Here is a 19,983-nt window from a genome sequence, read left to right as displayed (position 1 = left end):
GAGGAAACTGGGCACTGCTGATCACCTGTCCAGTACAGTCCCAACAGGGAAGCATCATGCTGTAGGGGTTTTGCTGCAGCAGGGACAGAACATTTACAGCATTTACAGCATACAGCAGAACGACTGGTTGCAATCAAGGGAAAGATGAATGCTGCCAAGTGCAGGGATATTCTGGACTAAAACCTCCAGAGTGCTCAGGACCTCAGACTGGGCCGATGGTTTACCTTCCAACAAGACAATGACCGTAATTGAGCATCTCTGGAGAGACCTAAAAATGGCTGTCCACCAACGTCTACCATCCAACCTGCCAGAACTGGAGAGGATCTGCAAGGAGGAATGGCAGATGACCCCCAAAACCAGGTGTGAAAAACTTGTTGCATCTTTCCCAAAAAGACTCATGGCTGTATTAGATCTACTAAATACTGAGCAAAAGGTCTAAGTACTTAGGCCCATGTGATTATTTCAGTTTTTCTTTGTTAATAAATAAAAAAAAATGTCTGCATTTTTTGTCAATATGGGGTGCTGTGTGTACATTAATGGAAAAAAATGAACTTAAATGATTTAGGAAATTGGTTGAAATGTAACAAAGAGTGAAATTTAAGGGAGTCTGAATACGTTCCATATGTTTATATATACAGTACAGGCCAAAAAATTTGGATGCACATTCTCATTCAATGTGTGTTCTTTATTTTCATTTACATTGGTAAATTCTCACTGAAGGCACAAAACTATGAATGAACACATGTGGAGTTATGTACTTAACAAAAAGTGGAGACCTGGCCTCCACAGTCATTGGACCTGAACCCAGGTTTGGGGTGAGCTGGACCACAGAGTGAAGGTAAAGTGGCCAAAAAGTGCTAAACACCTCTGGGAACTCCTTCAAGACTGTTGGAAAACCATTTCAGGTGACGACCTCTTGAAGCTCATCGAGAGAATGCCAAGAGTGTGCAAAGCAGTAATCAGAGCAAAGAAGAAACGAGAATATAAAACATATTTTCAGTTATTTCACCTTTTTTGTTCACCTTTTGTGTGTGTGTTGCATGTCTTAGAAACTAAACAAATTGCTAAATGTGAAACAATAGTTTCTGTAAACTCTGTAATCAGCCTGTGACTGCATACTCTATGAATGGTCTGTGTGTGTGAGGGACTGTGAGACTGTATAGGTCTCCTGATGTAAACAATAGATTTTTTTATTTATTTATTTTTTTAAAAACATCTCTCTGACTGTGGAACCCTGTCACTCAGCCTCCTCAGGTTCATTTTGGATCTCTGCATTTCTGCGGTTTTGGTTTGTGGACATGACCTGCTGTTATTAGAAGGTTCAAAAAATAATAAGATATTGGCCAACTTGTTAAACATGCTCCCAGTCACTGCTATGCATTGTGTCATGGCTTGTGATCGGTTTGTGGAAAAGCCTTACCATCTGTATTGAATTTAAATAGGAAATTCTAGTTATGAACAAAGCAATTTCATTTGCTAATGGCATAGAATGATGTATGGAACCAGTGGCAAATGAAAGAAAAGAAAAGTTGGATTAGGTAAGGAGGAGAATCCGAACTGAGATTGAGCTACTCAGTAGCACGGACCACCTTTCAGACTCAATGCCTACAGACTGCATATCACAGCAGAGGCAGAGCCGGACTCCCTCCTCGTCTCCTTTTATACCGTCTCACCTCCATCTGTATCCTGCAGACCTGCGTCGTGACTCCTCAGGCCCGCGTGAGCGATGGAGAGCGGGAAAGGAAAGAAAGGGCTGAAGGAGGAGGAGCAGAGAGGGGAGGGAGCGAGGGGATGATGAAAATGAATGGTAGCCGTCCCCTGGGCTGACGGGGCCCATAGAGCGCTCTAAACGGCTGTCAGCGGCCGTGCAGCACCCACCCACCCCCACCCTGCCCGCCGTTGGACCTGCCGCTCCACGCGGCCGGCTGCGGTGAGCTGATAGGAAGCCGCCAGATGGGGGACTTTTATTTTGTGCGTGCTTTTTTTGTGCAGTCCTCGAGATGCTGTCCTCAGCTGTCAGGGGTGCCTGGTTTGGTTTTGACACATCGATACGACAGAAAACAAAAAATGTTTGTGGGATACGTAGAAGGTTAAACAGAAGTGGTGGTGTCCCCGTCCCTCCCTCCCTCTCTTTTACCCGTGCGAATAAGACACGTTTGACATTATAAGGTCTGAAGACTTTGATGGACACGCAGCCTTATGGCTGTCAAACATTATCCAGCTGTACATCAGCCACCTGCGAGCTGCGTTTCTCTCTCTCTCACATCATAATCCAGACGTCAGCTGTCACCTCGGCCTGTCACCTGTCTGTCGGGGCCTCGTTTGAAGCCTTTTTAATTAGCGTCAGGGGCAGGGCGAGCCCAGCAGAGGGCGGAGCCGAGCTGCTGCCTGGCTCCTCCTCACCCGCCCCACCCTTTAGAGGTACCTACACGGCAGAGCTTTTGAGTGGGTTTGGTTTTGTGTCTGTGCGTGTGTGTAATGGGTGCTGGTTGTAGTCGCTATGTGTAGAAGTGGGAGAGTGGGTGTGGCTCTGTGTGTGTCCGCGTATGGTGGTGTTGCCCGGATGCATGTGTTGCTTTGTGTGTGTGAGGGGCGTCAGATTTCAGTGTTTGCAAGTGTGGTTCTATGCCTGTGTGGTCAGTGTGTGTCATGCTTCTGAGTTTGTGTGCTTTTGTCTTGTGCGAACGTTCTCCCTCGAAAATACTGTGAATATTGGGGTTGATTTGTAGGTTACTGTGTGGGGCTCCTGGTGATCAGTCAGGTTTATTAAATGGCTCTGAGGCCTGGCTTCTGTTGTGTTAGCGAGGGAGCAGTGCGCTGTAAGGCTGTGTGCAGAGGGACTTGTAAATAGCGGGTTTTGTTGACAGTTTTGTATCGCTGGCTCCCCAGTGGGCGCTTTGTTGGGTTTCATGTGCTGGGCAGGTTATGAATGCTGGGATTCGTGCTGGAGTCTGTTGAGTAAGTGAGTCACGGAGGAGCTGGAAACTTTTCTGGGAGGACGTCCTCCGTGCCACTGATGGGATGTGTTTGTTCGTGAGGACAGCAGGGAAACGGCTGAAGTTCTAGAACATGAAAAGACACAGATAGAGGGCAGAGGTACACACACACACACACACACACACACACACTTTTTTTCTTGTATTTTTCAGTTTGGTGTGTGTGTGGACATGTGGGGCTCCTCTCATTATGTTTGGTCCTGTTGTGGCTCATCTGCGCTCAGCCTCTGCAGCAGTAGCTCATTAATGCAGACCTGTGACAGCAACACACACACACACACACACAAATTCTGTCTCAAACAAAGAATTCTGCCTGTTCAGGTGCATTGCTGCAGTGAAAACGTGCACATTTCTGTGTGGTGCGTGTAGTATTAACCTGCTGCGTACATGTGTGGAGGGGTGTGTTGTCTGCATGCTGCTTGTTGAGCACTTTTTTTGTGTGTGTGTTGAGTGTTTTGAAAGATGTGCTGATCTCCAGATGGTTGGTCAGTGCAGTTGCTCTACCACTCCTACCAAGACTGCAGATGTGTTCATACAGCAATTAATGTCCATCTGCCTTCCAAGCTGACTGGGTTTCCAAGTGAGTGCAGCTTGGTGTTTGAGGGACACTGTCTTAAAAAAATGGGTCTGGTGCAACTAGATAAAACAGCAAAAAAAATAAGCAGTTAAATATTCTTGTAAAACCTTAATATGACCATTTAAGAAAGAACAGTTTAGTATCTGAATATTTGAATTAAAAATTGATATTCCACTCAGTCCTGATTACAGAAATTCATGTTGCTTTAGAAATGTGCGATTAATCACAGGAGCTCAAAATGACTTGGCATTTGACATTACTGCTCCTCCCAAAACTACATTCAATTCCAGAACTTTGACTAAATGTAGCAAGAATAATTTTCCGGTTATTGCTATGCAGCATAGTCACTGCTTGTGTCTGACGTGCTGTGTAGGGATTAGGGGTAGAACCTTTGTCTCTGAAAGTCAGGGGTCTTCATTCCTGCCAGTGCTTTATTGAAGTCGGGTGAACCTGAACAGCCTAAAAATGTAGGGTTGGAATGAACATGTTCGGTTCCTCCAGGTACTCAACTCTCTCATTTTTTGTTTTTTTTTTATTTATTTTTAATTTTTTTATATAAATATATTTACACACACAAACACAGCCATTGACATTGTGACAGCCATTGAATATTGTTTTTGTTTTTCCCCCACGTACAAGTCCCAGGTGTCGTTATTGATATCGGTACCGGAATTGCAAATCCGTGGGATCTAATCCTACAATCAGCATGGAACAAGATGACTGGTCAAAGGAAAACTGTAAAAGCTCTAAACCCAAAAGCAAGAATTTACATAAACACCTGTTACACAGGAAACATTCTCTGTGGCTCATTTAAAAGCACATCATCGCATTTTTGCATAGGTGGCCGATATTAGATTTGATTACATTTCATTTGACTGCCTTTGATTACAGTCTGTTTTAATATGATGAGTGTTTTTTAAAATGTAAAGTCTGCCCATGTACTGCTGTTAGCCTCCATTAATGTACTTTTGGCTTCCTGTGTTTTATGGCCACAGTTTGCATAGTGTGGAGAAATTTGCTACTAATTAGTGAAATTGGCTCCCCGTTAACACATTTAATTTTATTGAGATGAAGCCGGCCTCTGGAGGGAGGTGATCTGCATAGAGGAGACCTGCGAGCGCTGTTGTTTCCGAGATCATACAATTAATTATTTTTATTAGTTAAAATTTTCCCCCCTGCAACACTCTGACTGTGTGTGTGTGTGTGTGTGTGTGTGTGTGTGCGCGGACATCATCTTGAGAGGCTAAAAGCTGCTTTCAACCACACACACACCCTAACACTGGTCAACAAGCTGTATACTGACCTGTAGTATTGGGAATCTGCTCTGGGGAACCTCAGGCAGGGCAATGAGGTTATATCACCAGGTGAAGGGTGGACGCCCTGTCTTAACAGGCCTGGCGGTTGACGGTCAGACCCCTTCTGTGTTGTTTTGTACCTCCTGACCCGCCTGGCTTGAGTGAGCCCTGCCTGCTTTATACCACTTGGTAAGTTTGCCCTCACGATAGGCTCCATTGATATGTTTGAGGTCATGTGACTTCCTTTCGTCATCACCATGGATGACCCACATCAGAGGGCCCTTGTTGACAGCGGGATGATTGTTTGATGATGGGGAATGTATCGTGGACACTATTTAGGGGATCTCAGTGCTTTACATTTCAGTTTTCCCATTCTTGTCATGGGAATGTCCATCTACTCATCTCCTTGACGTTAAACGGGTGCATTAGCTGCAGTGTATTGTGCAACTTTGTGTCTTCAGCAGGTGGGATGTGTTTCATGCTGCTGTGATTTTTCACTGAGTGATTCTCTCTCTCTCTCTTGCAGTGTCGGGGCTTTGTGGAGCGCCTGGTCCCTCCCGTTGCAGTGCAGAAGCAGCCATGGACACAGCTATATCGTGACACACAGGGACATGGTGAGTGTTGTGAACATGTACAACATCTCCAGGGTGCTGTCAGACAAGGGTCTCGCAGCGGGGGGTACGTGTTACCAAGGAAGAGATTGAGGGCAGGGGGAAGGATGTGACAGCGAGTGTTTCACTGCTGAACTTCCCGAAAGACAAGGGCAGAAACTGGGAGGAGATGGAAGCAGTGAGTCTGAGAGAATCGTGATGAAGGGGCATGGTGCCGTGAAAGGAAGTGGAGCTGGAGAAAAAAACATTATTACTACATGGTCACATTCTCACCTATTTAATATAGTTTGTTAATATACAGAATCACAAACAGCGTTCATTTAATAGTCATTTCATATGGAGTCCATGACACCGTTTCTCCTGGTCTCCCATCCCTCCTGAATGCATCTTAAATGCATTCATTTTATTTATTAAAATAAACCCAGCAGCAACACATGCAATGAAGTGCTTTTTTATTTTTTATATTTTCCAATGCATAGATAAAAAGATGCTGACTAATTCTTTTAACGATAGTTATGGAGCATACCATGGTGGAATGAGTGTAAAGTTGGGCAGTAGAATGGGCCTTTATCAGGACACCGCGGTATGAAGCAGTACAGTGCTGCCCCATGTGACTGGTGGCCCAGGTGATGTATGGGAGAAGGTAGAGACCTTCTGGCCCGTGGCTGACCACAGGCAGGGCTGATGCTAATGCAATGTGGCTCTGAGGAGCCTTTCTGCCTTCAGCGTTTTAAATCCATAATTATAGTTTCCAATGTGAACCCTGCCTTTTGGCGCACAGAGTCTGTGTGTGGTGTGGTATGCTGAAATAGATTTTTCTCTCTCTATCCCTCTCACCCCCATCCCTACTCAGAAGCCCTCTTCGATTCCTCTTTCTGAGTTCAGTTCGTTTTGGAAATTGGTTGTATTTTCTTCGCAGCTCTGAGCTGTCCACGGCCGTTAGTGATGAGCAGGGGGCTTACAGAACAAAACATGCTCGTCTCATCTCTCCGTGGGCACAAAATGACCCGTAATGATTTCTAAAGCGGTGCATTATGGTCCTGGTGTGGGTGTTGGCTGTCCTTAACCGTGCCTGAAGAGCCCGGCTGGAGTCTGCGGAGACTGTGGAAGATGCTGTAATTATGCACCGTGCGCCAAGCCTCCAGCCTGGTGCGCTTCTTTTGGTGTCATTTGGCTGAACGGGAAGGCATTGCTGCTGGACCGGAGCAGTAATGTATGATTGTTGGCCGGTGTCTGGGTGGCAGTCCAACATTTTAAATACCCAGACTAGCCGGGAAAGCCCTAACCTGTGAGATTCTGTGTTCAGGCACCCAGCCGATGCTCTTTCAGTGGTGTGATATCAGGTGTTACAGGGTGTATGCATGTGTTGGTGAGTGGATGCACAGATCTTTCTTTGTGAGTCCTGGTGGTCATGTTCACACACTCTGGGTGTAATCCTGAAATTGTGTGTGTGTGTGAACCTTTGTCCCTGCATGCAGACACACGGACAGGGAGAGAGTGACCAATACCGCACGAGAGAAACGGGATGGAGGGAGGGTTGCTGGGTGACTCAAAATGGACAGGCAGGGTTGGGGGGTGGAGTGAGTGTGAGGGGAGTTTCTCTTTGACCACTTGCGACTTAGCTTTAGAATGGGATTTACATAATATGGCTGGCCTTTTTTAAACAAAGATATGGAAACGGTGTGTGTGTGTGTGTGTGTGTGTGTGTGTGTGTGTTGGTGTTAGTATGCTGCCTTGGATGGACCCTCTATGAGTTGGGCTTGACTGATTTTAAATGTATAGATTTCTCTAGAGTCTGCTGTGTTTTTGAAGACCCCAGCCCCCCAACCCTCTTTCTACCCATCAGAGTCTTAATTGTGCTCAGGCTTAATTCCTTACCTCTACTGCACGTTTGCAGACAATTACCGTAAATTGCTTAATGTTAATTGCTTATTCAGAAACAGTGCTGACCAGCCAAGGCCTTTACATAAAGAACCACGCTTTTCAAAAGGCAGAAATAGTTTAAAGTGCTGGGTTTGTTTAGCAGAGTGTGTTTCAAAGCAAAATTAACGTAATGTATCTTCCTGTGATGGTACTTTTATTTCCTGAAAAGTAGTTTGTTGCCCTAGAGCGGTGCAGAGTGGAATGGGAGGGGAAGCATCTTTAATTGAGTGACAGAGGAAAGAGACCTTTACCGTAAATAAATTATTACCTCTGTGCCCCTGTACAGGTGCAGTGTGGGTGTGTGTGTGTGTGTGTGTGTGTGTGTGTGTGTATATACTCTATTGTTTTTTTCTTAGTGAAATTCACTTTGTCAAAAAACCCTCATATTCTAGAATTGAATGACAGGACATAATGTTGTTCCTCACTTTTAGGCAATTTGGGGAGAGTAATAAATAAAGGCCAACCTCTGGTTACTGAGGAATGTCAGGGTAATATGTGTCTTGTGCATGAACCGTTTTGAGTGGATGGGACTTTTTTTTTTTTTATTTTGTTGATTTTTTATAAGGCAGAACAGAAAGTGCTGGATAGTTACAGAATGAAAGGCCTTGGCTGGAATGTGCAGTGGACCACTCCCATAAAAACTCCCAGCTCCCTTAAAAAAGAAAAGAAATAAATAACATTTGAATTAGAATTTTCTCCATGTCCTGCTGTTGACCAGACCTGAAACATCCTTTTGTTAAAATAAATTCAGCTTGGACAGCAGCGGGGTGTGTGTGTGTGTGTGTGTGTGTGTGTGTGTGTGTGTGTGTGTGTGTGTGTGTGTGTGTGTGTGTGTGTATGTGTATGTATAGCTGTAGTCTAACTCTCTCCCAGGCTTTTTTTTCTTTTGGAAAGCATTTTGGATCCAGACACTGGTGGGGTTACCATGGCAATGGTGTCCATGCACATTTGTGTGTGAAGTGATGTCTCTTCTGTGTGCGTGTTCACGCTGTGTGTCTCTATTAGTTTGAGCTACCAATGGCCGGATGCAGCTTTAATTTAAACAGTTTCCTAAAGGGAACTTTTCAGGAAGCTGAAGCACTGTGACTGATGCTATAGAGTGATGCCTGACTGCAGGAAACCAATACACAAAGCAGGAGGAGGAATTTCCTTTATTTTCACAATCTGATTTTGGATTGGCTTCATAATTTTCACCGCCTGCGGCCGCAATGCCTTTCGCGCAGTTAAGATAGAAACTATTTAATTGCAGGGTTAAGGGAGGTTTTCACATTTGATGTAGTGTGTTCTTTGTGTACATCATACAGCACGCAAATCTCAGATTGTTACAACTGTGTTGAGCAAGTAGTTTTATATTGCCTGCAATCAGTTGGTCCACAGCTTTGCAATTTCATGGCTCCAAAATCTATTTCTGAACTCCCAGAAGTCACATTTAATATAATTGTGATGTGTGTACCTCCGCAGGCCATAGTGCTGAAGTGACGACATTCAGGATAAATATCAGCACTGTATGTCTGTAAAAATCTTATGAATGTAGAAAATTGGAATTGAACTCCAGCAGTGATTTGGAGGCATAGTTCATATTACACTGTGGCTTTTGGCAGGGAGAAAGCACAACTTTCCAAGTCACTAAAATAATGCATTCAATACCAACACATGGATGTAGCAGCAGGAAGAGACACAGATTTGTGTTAATTAGTCGAGTTGTGTTCGTTCGCATCTGATAAATGGGATGTAATTAGCGATTTTAACCCAAGATTGATAGGTATGCTATTATTGCTGAGGAACTGTAATATCCAGAAAATTGATCATGGCAAAGTGGGCCTTTTTTTTTTTTTTTTTTTTTTTTTTTAAGAGCTTCCCCCTAAACATCTGACAGTAGGCTTTCAATGGGAGTTACATTTCTGTTCCAGGACCCCCATCTGTTTTGGGTGAAGGGTTCTTTTGAAAACCTCCCATGCTGTGGCTGAAGCCTTGGTCAGCTTGTGTTGCTCCGCCGGCTGTATTCCTCTACCCGCTTCATCCACGGGAGAGCTCGTACACCATTTACATCATTTGAGTAGCCTGGAAGCGGTCCGAAATATTTCCTGGATGACGCCACATTCTGACTGTGCAGCATTTTGAGCGGGATCCTCATATCTGAACCAGAGTGCTGGCACTGGCATGTGGAGCTTATTTACAAATTAACTCGTCCCAAACCTAGTTTTACCGCCCTGAACCAAACACGCAACCACTGTTTCCCCGCACACAATGAACATTGTTCCTAAACCTGTTTTAACTCGTCCTTTTCCGTGTTAATTCATGACGCACACCTCGTGGGAAAATTTAGTGGCCCTTACGTTGTCATTAGACTTGTAGTGTATATATATTTCTGTGTGGGTGTGAGTAATATAATAGGACTTTCCTGTAGATATTCTGTATGTATGGACAGACTGGGATGCTCATACTTGTGTGGCGTACCATATTAGGGGTCCATGTACCGATGACTCCATAGTGTTCTGTGTGAATTTTATACAAAATCCCTTCTGATCATTATGGTTCAAAGACACATGAGGAAAGGAGGGGTAACATCAATCGAGGTGAAGAACTGGACCCGGTACATGATGTGACACGGTTTCTAGACTGTTTGTATAATATTTCCATTTTCGGCCATTTTCATTGTCAATTCCTCCCCCCTGCAGTGTGGCCAGGAGCTGTGAGGGCTCCGTGGCGAGACTCCAGGCGCACCCACACGGAGAATGCTGGAGTCGCAGGAGGAGAGGACAGAATCCAGCGGAACCGGAGCATTGGGAGCGGGAACGGCAACCACAGGCGCCTTTGGACGCAAAGAGCGAGCGAGAGAACGAGAGGAGGGTCACGACAGCCGCAGCAGTCCTGCCGCCAGGAGCACACGGGCCAAAGCCGCCGTCTCCTCACACGCACACACACACACCACGCCCAGCCCCCACCAGCACTCTAATACTCCTCCAGTGTCCCTGGGACTGTCGTCAATGCATTCCAGCAATCCCAAAGTGAGGAACTCCCCATCAACAAATACCCAAAGGTGAGGCAGATCACCTTCACATTTTCTCCTCTCTCTCTCTGTCTGTCTCTCTCTCTCTCTCTCACTCTCTCTCTCTGTCTGTCTCCGTCTCTGTTTGTGTGTGGTAGGAACACATCAATAGACACGCAGGAAGTTTTGTGACTCCAGCTACATTTAGTTTTTTTTTTTCTGGGAAATATCAACGTTCGATTTAAAAAAAGGTTTGCATTATGTCACTGGGACAGAATAAAGTTTCAGGATTTTAAGAATTTCTGAAGTGTTGATTCATGTTATATAGTTGTATACTTTATGATTACCATACTCCTAAATAGCTTTAGAGACACAGAAGTCTAGCTCACAACTGATTAATTTCAGCAACTTTACAGCTAAAACACAAAAGAGGTTATGAGACATGTCGGAGTGTGTTGGTGTTTTGTATTTGTGTGAAACATCTTATAACTTATTTATGACTTATAACACATCGAGCGTATGCCTCATAGCTCCCCAGTGGGAATCGGCTACACTAGCCTGGTCTGATTGGCTTTTGGATGCAAATTATTCACATTCATACTGCGTGATTCCTTTTACCTCTTTTGCAAAATAGTCTGCTCCATTTTGCGAGGTCCCACTCTTATCAAACATTGACACGAGAACTGAACTAGCAGAACCAGATAGGATATAAGATAAGGGCTGCACAGAATTCTTTTATTGCACGGTTCATGGGTAGGTAAAGCGTCTACAGCAGCTTTCTCATAACCGGAACAGTCACTTGACCAATTGTACAATTAGCACTTCTGGGTGATTTTGTTAGAGATTATATCGAGTAGGAAAGTATTCGAATCACAGCATTGCATTCTCTGGATTAGTTTTTGTGTAGTTTGTGAACAGTATATACTGTGGTGGCGTGTTGGTTCATGGTCATCACAGAAGAACTGTCTCTTCAAAGAGCTTTCTAAACAGCATTGACAGGAACTGAATTTGATATAAATATCCTCTTTTTAATGCACTCAAGGTATTGCAGAGCTAATCTAAAATGCATTCTAATTTACGAATAAAATGCATTATGATGTCCCTAGATCTAAAGCAAACTATACACTATGCCACAAAGCAGTGCACGATAACTGACCGTGCTTTGAGTTAGACATTTTTTTGTAAAGTTAATGGTAAAAAACGTATTGATGAGAATATGCCATTTTTTTTTGGATATTATGTATGTAGTTTGAGAGCAGTGGTGGGCTGCCCATCGGGGGCCAGGGTATTTCCCGGTGGCCCATCTTGCCCTCACCATTCATCTGGAAGATAATCAGCGAATGTTTGAGTCTCCCAAATGTTTGATAGTCAGACTTCGTACCTGAATTTTTCTCCTGCCTTGTGCGTCTGCATCGGTTACAATGTTAGTTAATTTTAAGGGTCTTTTGAATATAATGCTTTGTAATTGTGTCTATAATGCATCATGAGTAGGAAAGCATTGGAGATGATGGTCTGTATGGAGATGATTGTCCGAGTTTGTGCTGTTCAGTGATTTTATAAAAAGTAAACCATGCTGACTCATGTATCTGGAGGGCACTCTGAGCAGGGCATCTGGGCTGCCAGGGTCCTGTTGGGCATTCCCTGCAGTGGACACTGCAGCTGTATGTTGGCACCAGCAGCCACCTCTTTGGACACGTTGTCCTAGGCTCTGGCACAAGGCTACAGTCTGCCTCTAGTCCTGGCTTCTGTTGTTTTTCTCCAAATTTTAGCCTGTATGTGGCTGTGTAAATGCAGCCACTAGGAGTCACTATCACACAGTGTGGCAGACATGTAGATTAGACACTCACCAATGATGGACCCTGAACAAAACAAACACTGTTTCCACCCTCAGGAACATAAGTAGAAAATTGTCTTTAAATTTAAGACCAGGCCATGGGAACTGTACAGTATATGTGTACATGTCTGATGTGAAGGTTTAGGTCAACACCTGACTCAGACATTTGCACACCTGGTCTCCATAGCGATGGCAGGCAGGTAGAGGCCTTGTGTGTCTGGTTAAACAGGGCACTGATTACACATTAAACCCCCGCCAACCCCACACTCACACACCCACGCCACTGCTTGGTCAACATACAGCCTTCGCTGGGGTGTTTACCGTGCCATGTCACCTGCCTCAAGCATGCTCACGGACGCACACCCGCTCAGAGGCATCAGTGCTGCGCCATGCTCTAGGTGTTTTCTCAGGGTGTGGCATCCCCTGGTATGTGCCAGTCAGTTCAACAAAGACTTTTGGTTACTTCACATAATCAAGGTGTCTAGTTGGACAGTTTGTTTGTTTTACTTCGGTGTCATTTCATCTGTATGTTTTATGACTTATGCCTTCCTCCATCTCTCCTCTTCTTCAGCAGCCCTAAATCCAAGCAGGAGGCCATGGTGCGGTCACCACCCGTGATGTCCCCTTCCAGCGCCGCCCAGATGGACTCAAAACTGCCCAATCAAGGAAAGCAAGGTGGCACAGGCAGCCAATCACAGTCCTCTCCCTGCGACCCGAAGTCGCTGAGTGGGGGCCACGCACCCAAAGGGCCACAGGTCCCTGTGGGCAACATGGGACTTAAAAATGGACAAAGTCTGAATGCAGGCAATGGCACGAAGAGCAAGATCAAGAGAGAGAGGAGCACCTCGATGGAGTCCTTTGAGCAACGGGACACAGGCACACCCAACAACGATGGGGACCAGAAAGGTAAGAGAAATCCATATGGATCAGCGTTTTATTAAAACACTCTTGCAACGATAGTTATTGTAAGATTGATTCCCTCAGGTGGAAGACAGTTGTCTCTAAGCCAGTAGTTGTCAAACTTTTTCTTTTTGTGGGACGTTTTTAATGAACTCTTATTATTATACATTATCATAATATAACCTGACATGAATAAGAGATTTCAGTGCTCTTGATCAAACACAATTCACCAGCAGTGACCCGTATTGAGCTCCTCTAAGCTCAACAGGATATTTCCAATTACAAACAGTTCTTAACAAGGAATGATTAAGCAGTCATTTTTCCACCTTTACCTTTCTTCTAGTATTCATTAACTCATAGGACATTGTACAATCATGTCCATTTCTGCTGTTACCATGGGAATATAATGTATTAATTTTTAACCATGGATTTCCTCTTTATTACTGCTGCCTTACCCCATGCTTCCCATACTCGTCTTTGGGGGGGAAAAAAGGAAGATGCTCTGTTAGTTACATTATTTATATCTATTAATTAATCAGATTTACCCGCTGCTTCACTAAATCACCCCTGCAGAGCCCACTTTGGGGAGCTGTGTTTTTGTACTTTTCATGTTTAACCAAACATTGTGAGTCAGGATGAACACTTAAAAAGAGACAACAAAAATGTTCACATTACACATCAGTTTAAGGAGGTTTTGTGAAAACTAAAACTGATAAACAGTGCACAGTCACACAAAACTCAGCATCAGTGTTTTCCTTCACGTAAATCCAGCAAAAGAGCGAAGAAAAGGTGTCGGGGCTATCAAAGATCTGTTCAGTCGTGAAAGATGTGATTGAAATAACTACCTAATTACCACACCTTAAAACCACCAAATTGTGTAGAGCTGCAGCGATGCAGGGTTAGACACATTATCGGGTCTTTCTTAAGGGTAAGGAGCAGGTGTGAGCACTTCCTACCTTCCTACCAACTCCTTAACCAGCAGGCTGTTATGCCCACTTTCCCACAAGCCTTCACTCTTTCGCAGGCCTAAAGCTAATCCTGCTTCAACCCTATAATCTGGGTGATTTAAAAAAAAAAAAAAAAAAAAAAAAAACTGTTAGATCATCTTGTAATTTTTATGAACTGGTCCAGGCTTTGTCCCCACCTAGATGGTCTGAATTAATAAGGGACGCGTGTTGAAGTGTCCCGTTTTGTAGCTAAAATTGTTACGGTCACATAATTTTGTTGACCTTCCAGCAATCTTTTGGGTTGATGTGCTGAACAGGGCAGCTGACTGGGTGCAGATTCGGACACAGAAAGTTGTTGAACTGAGGAAAATATCATGGAATATGAAGACAGTGGAAGCAAAATTGCATCTTAAAGTCTTGGCAGAAATATGATATTTAGCTGCCATTTAGTGCATAGCAGGGCTGTGTTACTATTGAAGTGTGCATTTCTGAAATCAAACATTTGTTTAATTAGGGCGTTGGTATAAACTAGATTGCTCTTTAGAATATTTGGCAAATTCATCATAAAGGGAGTAAATATGTGGATTTCTGTTGTCCAGAATTAAAAAAAACTTTGTACCGTATTATATATTTATTTATATATTTTTACAAAAACCAGTATATTATGTTACGGCTCTTTAAATGAATATGCTGTTAACAAAATGTTCAGTGGCTCACACATTAAACAATTAGGGCTTGCACAGCAGTGGATTTTTTTGTTATATGAAACTACAAGCTCAAACTAAGACTTTTTTTTTTTACCTGGGAGCAGCAACCTCTCCCTTCTTGCCTTGGAGTGTTGTGATTTGTAAGATGGGTATGGAGTGTCATTCCTGTTCTTTTCATCAGCATGGGAGCTTTGAGAGGAAATCTTTGAGGGGTAAAAAAAAAAAAAAGACTTTGAGATCACTGAAAATGAATGTAATGGTGTACACATGTTCCTTCTAGCTAATGCTGCTCCGTATGTATGTTTCGGGCTTTAGGGTGCCATGCCAAGTAGGAATGATGTAGTTTAACAATGCTCCAAAGACCTGCATATACAAACCAGAGTAGCTTTTTATTTATGTGTATAGAATTTAACATTCTCTTGGAAATGTCAACCTTTGTGTGATGTTGGTTAGCATATCTAGTCTGTCAGCATTATTGCACGTATCTGTTTATCTGCTTGGTTTCTGGGCTTTAGCGCTAATGTTAAAACCTCCTGCTGGTGGTGTTTAACACTGCCCCAGTCGTGTGTGAAAAGCTTGTCCAGCAATGAGAGCCAGTGTCGCAGCACGTCATTTTTTAGTCACACGTTTTCAGATCCCCCCCCCTCCCTCCCTCCCTGTCTCTCTTCCCCTCCCGCCCTGTCTCCCTCTCCAAAGTGTTCATATCCCTAGGCCTAGTGCTCAAGGCTATATGGTGCTGCATTAAGATATCCACACCCCCGTATGTCTCCTAGTAGAATCATCACCGTGTAGGTTGGAACTGAGGAAGCGCCAAGGACCGTACCATGTCTCTGACTTTCATGGGGTGGGCGGGGAAAGTGCAACTTGTTTTCATTCCAAAGGACCCCTGCTGGTGGATGCAATGTTAGCACAATTTTTCCCAGCATTTGTAAACTTGGCCCAAAATATATTTTTCCATCTGTTCAATGAAATATAAGAAGATTGTTTATGCTTTAAATTTAAATATCTATTTAGTCGATTTTTAAAGGCACTAGTCTAGAATTGTTTATATATATATATGTATGTATGTATAAATATCGGCAATATATAAAAATTAATATAATGTTTTATTGATAGTTGGGCAGATGAATACTATCACCTTTATCCATGTTTTTCCTGACTCTTTTTCTTGATACTTCCTTCAGAGTTGGGAAGTCGAGCTAAGCGGCTGTGCGTGGCTGAGCGACGGCAACCCTACCGTGGGACTGATTGGTGTTCAGGTGGGGAGAGTGATGAGGAAGACAAAAATTTCTTCAGTAAGTACTGATTCCTGACCCAGAGCAGTAGACATTCCACTTCAGTTACAAGCTGCTGAACACCAATTAAGGTCATAATCATAAACAATTTCTTTTAGACTGCAACTCCAGTGAAATGAAGCCCGACCCTGGAGTCCTTGCCTCCTCCACCCCTACCCACAATGCAGTGGGGGGACAACCCACTGCCTCTGAACTAGGCAGCAGTCAGAAGCCTGGCTCCAAAGTGTTTTATGTATTCACCACAGAGATGGCCAACAAGTAAGAACAACTCTCACTTTTAAAAAAATCAGTTTCTAACTACAGACTGTGGTCTAAAGAGTTTGTTGAAATTGGTGAGAGACACATCATCCCTTCAAATCTTCTAGGCAGAAACATTGATTATTGATTTCAAATGGTGTTACTGTTAATACAGTTGTATCTTTTTTTGGTTTTTTTGTTTGCCTTCAGATTTTGGAAGTCATTTATGGCTACTAACCCACATTTTTCTGTGTGTGTGTTTTGTTTTTTCCTCCCTGCAGGGCAGCAGACGCGGTCATTACAGGTCATGCAGACAACATCATTGCCTATCACATGAACAACATCTCCAACGGCAAGGGCAACAAGTCACAGCTCCCAGTGGTAACGGACTCTATGTGACTTAACAATAATGAAATGCTTTCCAACTAAATAATTCAGTAATGCTTTTAGAGGCAATTAAGGAAAACTGTATTCATTTGTGTTACAGAACAATCAGATGGGACCCCTAAGGAATGATCCTAAGCAGCCTGGGGTTCCACCCCAACAACAGCAACAGACCTCATCTCAGTCTTCTGAACAGAACCACCAGCCAACGCCCAAAGCAACAGCACCTGGTCCTCAACAGCCAACCCAACCAGCCCAACCTCAGCAGCCAGCTCCTGGGGCCAAGTCTACTCCTGGCATACCCCAGGATGGCACCACCTCAGGGGGCTTAGACTCAAAGAGCCTCCCCAGCAGCAGCCCGCAGGATGGTGCTTCTCATGATAGCATCAGCAATCCCGCTGGCACACCTGGAAACCAGACTTCTGGCAACCCTCAGCAGCAGCATGGAAATTTCCCTTTTATGGATCTACCCAAGGGGGCTGATGTTAAACTGACAGCCCAGCACCACCAGCAGCTTGCCCATGAGCTGATGTCCAGCATGAGTGACAACTCTGAGGGTCTCTCCCAAGAGCAGTTGGAGCACCGAGAACGGTCTCTGCAGACACTGCGTGACATCCAGCGAATGCTCTTTCCTGATGACAAAGATATGGGTGCTATGGGACCCCAGGGCAATATGGGTGGCCCTCCACCGAACACCAACCCTTTGATGGAAGGAGGCGGAGGACCAAAAAAGCTAGAGCAGGGCCCACTTCAGGCCATGATGACCCAATCTCAGAACCTAGGGAAACCAGGAGGTCCGCGGCCAGATGGGCCACCATTTGGACCACCAGGCCCCAGAGACATGCCCTTCTCTCCAAGTGAGCTGGGACCTCCACCAGGCCCCCCAATGAATGCCCATCCAGGAGGAGAACATGGTGATCACATGACTCCTGAACAGATGGCTTGGCTGAAACTACAACAAGAGTTCTATGAGGAAAAGAAACGAAAGCAAGAACAGATGCAGCACAGACCCATGGGAGATATGATGCTCCACCAGCATGGACCCAGGGGCATGATCCGTGGCCCACCTCCTCCTTACCAAATTAACCCTGGTGAGGTTTGGGGACCTGGTGGCCCAGAACCTTTTCCTGACCAAATGAACATGGGTCCACGAGGCATGCATCCACACATGCAGAGAATGCCGGGTTTCCCCGGCATGATGAACCCAGACATGGAAGGGGGACCCAACCCTATGCCTCGGCCTGGCATGAACTGGCCAGATGACATGCCCAAAATGGGTGATGTCCGTGGCTTCCCACCAGGCCAAGGAATGTTTGGGGGACCTGGTGGTCGAGTGGAAAGGTTCCCTAACCCTCAATCTGTACAGGAGGCCATGTTCCATCAAGGCATGGGTGAGAAACAAGGCATGGGCCTTCCTCCAGGTATGATGATTGAGATGAACAGAATGATTGGAAACCAAAGACCAATGGAGCCTGGAAATGGTGCAGGCATGATGTTCCCCAGAATGCCAACAGATGGCCCCATGAGCCCAAACTCACGGATGGAATTCATGAAGGGTCTTGGCCGTGACATGGGTGAATTTGGCATGGGTCCTGGGAACATGAATGTTAATATTGGGCCCAATCCACAGATGATGTCTTCAAAGATGAGAGAACCTCCAATGAACATCAGTCCAGAAGAAATGATGAAGATGAGAGGTATTGGAGGAGGGGGAGGAGCCCCACTTCCAGAAAACATGGGGCCACAGCCGAAAATGATGCAGGGGCCTCCTTTCCCTGACCAGCCCCATCCTGGAGATTTTAATATGGGGCCTAGTCGACAATTTCCTGGTATGATGCAGCAATGCCCACCAGGCAATGCTGGTCGGGGCCCTAGAGGAGAGCCACCCTTCTGTCCAGATCAAAGACCTAATACCGGTGGCAATGGTCGCTTGAGCCACATGCCACCAAACCAACCATCAAACTCGGGGCCTGCACCACCTCCACCCAACCAGAGAAATGTTGGTCGAAAGCCCTCTGACCTCAGTGTTCAGTCTGGTCCAGCCAACTCACCAAGTGTCAACCCACTTAAGTCCCCAACGCTGCGGCAGGTTCAGTCACCTATGCTCGGTTCCCCCTCTGGTAACCTCAAGTCCCCCCAGACACCCTCACAACTGGCCGGCATGCTCACTGGACCTTCTGCAGCAGTGGTTGCTGCTGCTACTGCTTCAATAAAATCACCACAGATGATGGGTTCAGCAGGGGCTTCACCAGTCCACATGAAGTCACCCTCGCTCCCTGCACCATCGCCAGGCTGGACATCGTCACCCAAACCCCCCATGCAGAGCCCAGGGATTCCTCAGAACAGCAAACCTCAACTTAGCATGACCTCTCCTAACATGATGGGCAGTGTTGAGCAAGGTAGGCTTTCCACATTACTGTGCCAGAGTAGTTTTAAGTCTCAGATGGATGTCTTAAGATATTTAAATGATGATTAATTTCTTGTGCGTTATTAATTCAAGGAAAAAAAATTAAATCTGCAATAATCAGTAGCTGTCAGTAGCTAGTAGTTCATATCGATTCCATTAAGATTAATGTGATTCATTGCATGAAGTCATTGTTTACTGGCTCATTTTCTTAGATTATTGGCACGTGTATTGTATTTGTATAAATTAGTCATTAAGAGATTCAAATCTCATGAGACATGCGTTGTTACATTGTTGTTTATGTTATTCCTAATAACATTCCGCATTTTCATTCTTAGGAGGAAATCTCCCACCAGTAGCACCCCCTTCTAGCAGTTCATCTAACCAGGCAGGCTCGATGAATGTTCCTCCTGGCAGCCTTCCGTCCAGTAGCCCTTATACCATCCCACCTGAACCCACGCTATCCCAGAACCCTTTGTCCATAATGATGTCCCGCATGTCCAAGTTTGCTATGCCTAGCTCCACGCCTCTCTACCATGATGCAATCAAAACTGTGGCAAGCTCTGATGATGACTCGCCGCCAGCACGATCGCCCAACCTGCCCTCTTTGAACAATATGTCTGGTAAGAGAATGATCAAACATTGGTCTTCAGATATACTAATCCAAAGGAGCCAAATAGACTCATCAATGTTTAGAGACATTTGACACTGGCCTCTACAGTCAAGTGCAGTTGTAGTGTATGGTGTAATATATAAAGTACAGGCCAAAAAGTTGGACACACCTTCTCATTCAATGTGTTTTCTTTATATTCATGTCCATTTACATTAGTTTATTCTCACTACCAATGCATACCATCAAAACTATGTATGAACACGTGGAGTTA

General features: G+C 44.7%; 1 protein-coding gene across 6 annotated transcripts in view; it reads left to right on the top strand.

Moving 5' to 3' along the window:
• Positions 1-19,983, top strand: part of bcl9 (BCL9 transcription coactivator) — a 60,815-nt gene that overhangs the window by 38,181 nt on the left and 2,651 nt on the right. For 5 of the 6 annotated variants that reach the window (XM_028979287.1, XM_028979284.1, XM_028979285.1 and 2 more), the window contains 8 exons: positions 5,395-5,482; positions 10,081-10,442; positions 12,797-13,131; positions 15,964-16,074; positions 16,173-16,332; positions 16,593-16,692; positions 16,799-19,094; positions 19,438-19,722. In XM_028979287.1, coding sequence (XP_028835120.1) covers positions 10,138-10,442; positions 12,797-13,131; positions 15,964-16,074; positions 16,173-16,332; positions 16,593-16,692; positions 16,799-19,094; positions 19,438-19,722 — 3,592 coding nt within the window. In that variant the 5' untranslated portion in view covers positions 5,395-5,482; positions 10,081-10,137. The remainder of the gene's footprint in view (positions 1-5,394; positions 5,483-10,080; positions 10,443-12,796; positions 13,132-15,963; positions 16,075-16,172; positions 16,333-16,592; positions 16,693-16,798; positions 19,095-19,437; positions 19,723-19,983) is intronic. The other variant, XM_028979288.1, reaches the window with a different exon arrangement.

This window comes from Denticeps clupeoides, chromosome 5 (assembly GCF_900700375.1).
Source record: "Denticeps clupeoides chromosome 5, fDenClu1.1, whole genome shotgun sequence".
In the NCBI taxonomy this organism is placed as follows: Eukaryota; Metazoa; Chordata; class Actinopteri; order Clupeiformes; family Denticipitidae; genus Denticeps; species Denticeps clupeoides.
This window is presented reverse-complemented; position numbering and strand designations above follow the sequence as displayed.